We start from the raw sequence: 8,041 nt of genomic DNA, 5'->3' as shown, positions 1-8,041 counted from the left end.
GATGAGAAAAAATGTTTTGTTATGTCGAGATCACGAGAAGTCGTGATAATGAGAAAACGTTATTATGTCAAGATCACGAGAAAATTAAGTCATGATCACAAGAAAATAATTTTGTCGAGATCACAAATGAAGTTGTGATCAACAGAAAACAAGAACGAAAAATAATAATAATCCATGGCTTCTTAGGACTTCCGTAGGCTTTAATTAGTTTAACAGTGTATAAGCGGCACCTATAGAGCTACAGCGCAAATGACAGGCAGAGACAAACAAACCTCCCCTTTAAGAGACTGTCCCTTTAACAAACTTAACCTGGACACACCTGAACTTAAAACTACGGGAGTTTCAATATAGTAGAGGAAAACCAATACCGAAAGAACTACATCCTGTCCTGAAATATGGGTGAGTAACGTTACACTGGAAAGTTTTATCTGTTTACTTGAGGTGTTAAATTAAGATGTACTTCAACCTGTGTCGCTCAGAGAGTTTTCGCTTTTTGACATATCAAATGACAGGCCTGGTTAAGGAATTTTCTTCGCATTACTAAAATAAGGCCCGTTGAACACAATAAAGATTAAATGTGTCGTGTAGACAAGAAGTTTGAGAATAAGTTCTGTCGTACTATGTGGTTCTTCTGAACTCGCAGTTTTTCTGAATCTGTCCAAGTTGTGTTTGTTCGCTTTCAGTTTACGTTATTCGTCTGCGAGCTAATCGAAGAATTATGACACTATTAAGGCTAAATGTCGTAGTTTCGTGCTACATAGAAATATTCACAGTATTGATAGATTGGGGAAATCAATTTTCTTTTACAGTCAGAATCATTTACAGTAGTTAGTACTTTTTATATTGTTATCTGTTTTTCATGACAAATGCCATGAAGTTTGTTTTATAGAAGTCATCGTTAATTTAGTTTGACTAATGATTAATTAAATCTAGCTTAAAATAGAACCATTTAACTAAGTATTATAAGTAAATTTTTAGGGTGATATTATCTTTTTATTTGTTTATTTAATAATCAAGTTCTTGCTGTGCTTTGATGTATAATGAATACATTTCATAATTTCTTCTTCTTCTAATTGATTACATATTGGTTCCAGAAGATGTCCTTTCACAAAATGTAAAATTCTTACAAAATTACTCAGACAAACTGTTGCCAGCCTCTCCAGATCTTTCATTGCCAGAATTTCTGTTTTGATTCCTAGGGACAGTGGCCATGGGCCCTCCTGGGCCAGCAGCGGTGCCCCAAACGCCTCAGTGGGTAGCAGATGTGGACAAGGTAACAAAGGATGTGAACAGCACTGAGGAGGAAGAGGAAGAAGAGGAAATGATCAAATCGGCAAATATGGAACCCAGTACCCTACAGTGGCCTGAGAATAAACCCGAACCACAGATTCTGCCAGTCAAGGATAGAGAGAGCACAAGCATTAAATCAGATTGCATCTCACTCCGGGGTGGAGTGAGCCGGACGGAGAGCGAGAGGGAGGAATTTGGGCTGAGAGAGAAGGAGAAGACAGGTGAGGGATGGAGGAGGATGGAAGCAGGGAAAGAAAGTGTTTCTGACACTGAGCTGAGAAACAGAGTGAAAAGCACCTGCTCGGAGATAGAGGTGGAGGAGGTGAACATCATGCCAGAGAACGCAGCCCGAGTCTTCAGCCCCAGCATCACCATCCTGCGCTCCACCAGCCAGCAGGAGCCTGCAGACCACTGGAGAGATGAAGAAGAAGAGAGGAGCCCCTTCCTGGGGACACATGGAACACCACTAGAAGAGTATTACAATGACTGGCCCATCACTCCCAAATCACGTTGCTGTAAGATCAGATTAAATCATTATGTGTTTCGTAACTTTTAATACACAATATATTTGCACCGTATTATGAACTGATATTAGAGATTAGAGAATTTATTGGTATAGCCTGATATACAGTCCTGTAGCTAAAACAGTAGAGGATGGCGCTACCAAGATCATGGGATCAGTTGCCAGGAAATGCATGAACTGATAAATATGTACTTGAACGGAACGTAAGCCACTTTATATAAAAGCATCTGCCAGATGCATAAATGTAAATGTAAAAATAATTTGGGTTATGTTATTGTGCATACTCTTTTCCCCTATTTTTGCATTTAGATTACATTTGTCATTATCTTCTGCTCACTTAAACTTGAAAACACTATTGAATGTAATATTTAATGAACTCAAAATGAATATCCTTTTTCATATTGTTCTTTATGATATTGTGATGGCTAAATTCACTTTTATAATTCAGACTTTTTAAAATAATTGATTTTAAAAAAAATTTTTTTTATGTATTTGCACATAATAGTATAGAATTTGTATATCTGTCCATCCCTAATTTTTAACAATTTTACGTAAAATCTCACAAACCAAATTGGCTTTTTGCAAACTTGTGCTCCCTCAGGTTTGAAAGTTGCATATTAAAAAATGAACAAATCAGATTGCCACAAAAATATTAAGAAGCACAACTGTTTTCTACAATAAATGTTTCTTGAGCATAAGATCATACCAACCCCAAACTTTGAATGGTAGTGTACTTTTACAAAAGCATGAAAAGCCTGTCTCTCTGTGTTTCTCAGGTGGCTTTGGTGGATCTAATCGTGATGCTCTTAAACTGGGTGCATCCATGTTCACCTCTGCCCTGATCTTCCCCTTGTTGGTGTGGGGCGGCTACGTCTTCCTGCCCTTTGATGCCCCTCTGCTCGACAGCGCCCCCCTACGGCTGGTCTACACACTGCGCTGCTCTGTTTTTGCAGTCATACCTATTGTCCTTGGTGAGCAGGAAGTTCCTGGGTCTGTTTTGACTCTGAGATGACTTGACATTGATAAACACAATGTATCTTTGTGTTCTTTCAGTGCGGAATAATTAAATCAAAGGGAGCTGTTTGGAAATGGTTGTTCTGTTCTTTCCTCCACTCTTAGGTATGTTGGTACTAGGTGTCTCCCGTCTGTGGTATCGATCCTTGAAGCCACGGTTTGAGGGGGAGAGGGAAGTTAAGCAGGTGGCAGTTCACCAGCGCTATGTGGAGGACTCTGTCTCCCTCTTTCTGCTTTACTTCCTCCAACTGGCTGTCATGGCTGCCTACCTGAATCAGGATTTGCTTAAACTAGTTCCTCTTCTCACCATCGTTTTTGCCTTTGGCAGGTACAAAATCCCTCCTAAAATTGCAAGACCAAATCTCTGCTTTAGAAAGCGCCACAAAATTTGGTAGTAATTAATAGGAGTATAAAGAAACACACAATTCAATTCGATAAGACCATGTAAAGTCTTACTAAAAAAGTTACTGGGGAAAATTACAAAAAAAAAAACATCACTGGGGAAAAAAATGATTACTTGTAAGCAGGGTTATTATAGTTACCTAAAACCATAAAAACAACAAATGTCGTTACATGAATATAAATAACATAAAAATAGAATATGAACTAAATAATATATATATAAAAAACTAATTCTATTTATTTAAAAGGCCACATTTTCATTTAGTTGAAGCTAAAATACCAAAATAACTCAAACTAAAATGGAAATAATAAAAAAAAAATTAAAAAAAAAAATGATATAGACATATAAAACAACAATTTTCAGCCTCCAGGTTTACCATATTTAATGAGTTAAATATGTCGTAACTTTTATTTTTTTGGTGAACTAGACTCAATGCATATTGTCGCTATCCACGATACGTATTGTAGCATTTTTGTATTGTGATATATTGTGGCACGATATATTGGTGCAACCCTAGTGATTAATTTACTTATTTTTCATGTTTTGTTTTAATTTTTCCCCCCATGTTTGTGTGTTTGTTTCTTTTTTTTTCTGAAATAATAAACCTTATTTATAGGTTTAAATTAGATTATGAATCCCAGAGATTTAATGTGTAACTAGCAATACTTTTTAAAATTACTTTTAATTTGTGTCTTTGTGCATCACAGATTACTGTACTGGGTCGCAGCAGCTTGTGACAGCAGTTTGAGAGGTGTTGGCTTTGGGTTCTCATTTCTGCCAATGCTGGTTATGCTGGTGGCCAACCTCTATTTCATCTTCCTCTCTGAATCTGCAGGCTCCATCTTTGCCCCAGACATCCCAGAACCCCCTGTTCCTCCAACCAAACAGCGGTTCTGGGGCTAGACATGCCACATCTGACACCTCTGCTACTGCCAAATGTAGACCAGATCTCTTTAGGCTTAGAGCCATCTTAAATTAGACTATAAGAAATTTGTGTCTGAGAATGTTTAATCCAACTGTGATTTCATTTTCCTCTCGAAGGGAAATTCCTGTTGAAATTGCCAGAAATCCAGTCAAAGGAAAGAGAGGAGGGTAGAACAAAATTTTTTTCTTTTGAACTAACTTATAAATAGAAGTTGTGTAGTGAAACTTGAGACACTAAACTACAAATTAAAATGAGCTAGCTACCCTTTATTGCAGCCAAACACGAGCACAAAGCAGATGGAGAACTCATCATCACTCAAAAGAGCTCCAAATAGACTGGTTTCAACTCATCTATTTTAAGATAAGAATGTCAACAAGAAGAAAACAAAATTCCAAATATTTATTCCACAAGTATGTTTTTGTTTTTTTCATGCATTGTTTGCTTATTCAAGACTATACTGTGTGTGGTGTGTGAAGTTAGAGGCCTGCCCAAACTTGTAATCTTCCACAACCACTCCCTTTGGTAATTTAAGGGCAATATGATGTTTACTCTGTGTAAAGTGTAGACATATTTTTAACAAATTTGTAAAAAGGTAAAGGTATAAGATATCTTATTAGAAGATCTTGTAAATGAAATAGGCTACTAAACAAAGCTGCAAAGAGATATAAGAAAACTATGTAGCCTAGTGCAAATGAATGTATTAAGCTGAAATTATTATATTTTCATAAAAAATTTTAACAAAAACAATATTTTGTGAATGGTTGTTTTTGTGCATAATTTAAATGTTAAAACGCAGTTCATTCTATACGATGGTATTCGTTTCGAGCCTGCTCAACAAGGTCAATGTTTGGGTTTTTTTTGTCGGAGGGCAAAAAAAGTATTTCCTACTACCTGCTGTCATTTGATAGCTGGAGTACATGGAAAGTTGACGGCAAACCTCCAGCAGTATTAATAATATTACTTTTGTATCATATACTGTATAAGTCTGGCTCTGATGCAGAATGACATCTCAAGGCCGAAGGAAACACAGCGCTTGTCTGTTTCGAATGAGGGAGAACTGTCCGTTTCGAAAGCTGAGGAAAAATGTGTGCAATGGTAAGACCGATGACATAACTTGATTTATTACAAATGTATTTAATGCAATTAAAACCCACAAAGCTTTAAAATAATTCCTGAGAAATTTGAAATTAAATATTCACTGTATGTTCTCGCAGAGATAATGTTATGGTTGTATGTAAAACATTTATCGCTATCTAAGTGTTCGTTTGCCCGCCCCTCGTCAAGTGTTAAAATTGCCCTAAACGACCCTTGAGTGCAAGTTGTGTTTTACTGAATTGTTTAGAGTAATTTTATCTGTTGGTTGTGCCAGCTGTCTGTCGGAAGTTGCAAATCGAGTTATGTAATACCATTTGTTTTAACAACCACATTGCACAGACTCGAAGAGCAGGCTCGTGCCCACTGGAGGCCAATGGAGAACATTAGAAACCCCGCCTCAAGCAGGAGCATCCGGGTCACACTGCGGGATAAACAGAGCCGTCAGCGTCGAGACCTTCTCCAGACCCCCTCAGTCTGATTCCCAACTGCAAGAAGAGTTCGCAGGTCAGCGTCAATCTGACATTAGGGGATCTTTCAAGTGTGATTTCATGGCACACTGTGAATTATTGCAATGCCTGCATAGTATTGTTGTTGTTATTATTATTAAATCTTTTGTTCCCCTGCCATCTGAACAGCCATGGACACAGATATGGATCCACCAACTGGTTCGGGTTATGCTGTATCAGATGCTCCAGGAGGACCTTCCAACTTAAGCCTCATTAACCAGCAGAGCCACCTGTCCTCCAGTGATACTGTCATGGGTAAGAGAAGCAGACCTTGGTTCTGCCTGTGATGTCAAGTGATCCTTTTATATGCCTGATACACATTTCGTAAATTATTATTTTTGATGCATTGTTCTGTTTTTATGTTAGATCTGGACAGTGGAGTGGACCCAGAGACAGGAGAGCGAGCCCAGGGGTGATATCACAAATCTGTGGCATGATATCGAATGCTGGATATTGCAACCCATGACTGATAATCTGGGTAAATTTGAATGTATTTTGTCTCTAGGCAAGGACTGCTGACAGATTCAATGCTTGATGACAGATTAGGTCTGAGTGCCATTCAGCACAGCCAAAACTGCAGATGGAACTTGTTTGGTGGTGCTGAAATGCAAATACTGAATCGTCTTCAGTGTTGGGAAGGTTACTTTGGACATGTAATAGGTTACAGATTACAAGTTACCCTACTTAAAATGTAATAAGTAGTGTAACTTTTCAATTACTTTATTAAAGTAATGTAACTGATTACATTTTGTCTTAGCAGTGTGTGGACACAACCACCCTACAATGATACAAATTCACTCCCTTTTTTTTTAATCCCCCCAAAACCTAAAAAGGACAAGTCAGGACAAGTTATCAAGCCATTTTGATTTTGGAGTGAACCTTCAATACCTCGGCTGAGGTGAGACCCTTGAGCAAGGCACCAAACCCCCAACTTTGTTGGTGTGTGTTTAACACTGGAATCTAACAATGCCTTAGAAAAAAACAGTTGATCTTAAAAAAATAAAGCATATACATAAACCCTATCGGATAAGCATGTTACAAACTTCTGAAACGTTGGTGTTTCAATTTATGAAAGAACTCAATTAAATCTCTATGTGGGAGTGTGTGTGAAAAAATCAGATGTAACCCCCTTTGTAATCCTTAACATTTTCATAAGTAACTGTAATTTAATTACAAAGTTTTTCTTCGTAACTGTAACTGATTACAATTATTTTATTTTGTAATTAAATTACATAATTCCGTTACATGTAACTAGTTACTCCCCAACACTGATCGTCTTAGCATCCGAAATATTGTCAAATGACAATAAACCTGTGCAGACTTGCAGATGAACTGCTCATCATGTAATTTATGGGTGGTCTTCCCTTAGATTGTTTGATGTTTAGTAAATCTAAACACTTCCATTGGACTCGAGTATTGTCTCGTACTTTATCTGTCCATGATGATGAAACGAAAAATACAAGAGGACCATCTAAGGGTGATGCTTTAGAAATAAACAATTCTACTGTACTGTTTTTGTTTTTTCGTACATCTTTTTAAATATATTTGAATTTTTTTGTAAAATGCTGTTTGACGGCATATCCTTACATGTCAAAATGGCATGTTTTTCTGTTAATGCCTGGTGTCTAGTTAATACGCACTAAATATTAAACAAAAACAGCTGGTAACTACTCCGGTCCTGGAGAGTCGCAGCCCTGCAGAGTACAGCTCCAACCCTATTTAAAACTCACCTGCCTGTAGCTTTCTAGTAACCCTTCAGACCTTGATTAGCTTGTTCAGGTGTTTGATTAGGGTTGAAGCAAAACTCTGCAGGGCTGCAGCTCTCCAGGACCGACGTTCGCCACCCCTGCTTTACAATAAGGGTCTCTGCACTAACCAAGATTTACAGCAAAGTTTTGGTCACTGTTGTTTTATGTTAGCTTTTAATGTTCATTTTTGCATATACTAAATACATTAACGTTTGTATTAATAGATCATGAATTAACATTAATACATTAAAATGAACCTGTTCATTGTTAGTTCATGATACCTAATGCATTAATGTTAACTACCTGAACCTTATTGTAAAGTGTTGCATTTTGGAAAATGGGACGCATGTAGACATTTTTTTAAACTGTAAAATGTGAAGTGTTCTGTGTGACTTTTTTGGGGGGAGTTTGAAAATTTTACAGCTTGTGAAAAAATGTAATTGCATAATCATAGTAAACTACCAAGGTGTTGTGAAAAAAGTACCTTAAATTATATTAAATTTTAAAGGGGTTCAGCCCAGGAAAAACTCAACAACA

The 8,041-nt window shown here is 37.2% G+C and overlaps 1 protein-coding gene across 1 annotated transcript; it reads left to right on the top strand.

The window, feature by feature from the left end:
- Positions 1-270: 270 nt before the first annotated feature.
- On the top strand, positions 271-4,902 carry LOC107741741 (transmembrane protein 79-like). The gene is made up of 5 exons (XM_016554511.1): positions 271-399; positions 1,200-1,805; positions 2,590-2,784; positions 2,933-3,155; positions 3,938-4,902. Exons 1-5 carry the CDS (start codon positions 396-398, stop codon positions 4,131-4,133), a joined length of 1,224 nt encoding a protein of 407 aa, XP_016409997.1. The 5' UTR covers positions 271-395; the 3' UTR covers positions 4,134-4,902.
- Positions 4,903-8,041: the final 3,139 nt, after the last annotated feature.

Source organism: Sinocyclocheilus rhinocerous, unplaced genomic scaffold (assembly GCF_001515625.1).
Source record: "Sinocyclocheilus rhinocerous isolate Xijiao unplaced genomic scaffold, SAMN03320098_v1.1 scaffold616, whole genome shotgun sequence".
In the NCBI taxonomy this organism is placed as follows: domain Eukaryota; kingdom Metazoa; phylum Chordata; class Actinopteri; order Cypriniformes; family Cyprinidae; genus Sinocyclocheilus; species Sinocyclocheilus rhinocerous.
This window is presented reverse-complemented; position numbering and strand designations above follow the sequence as displayed.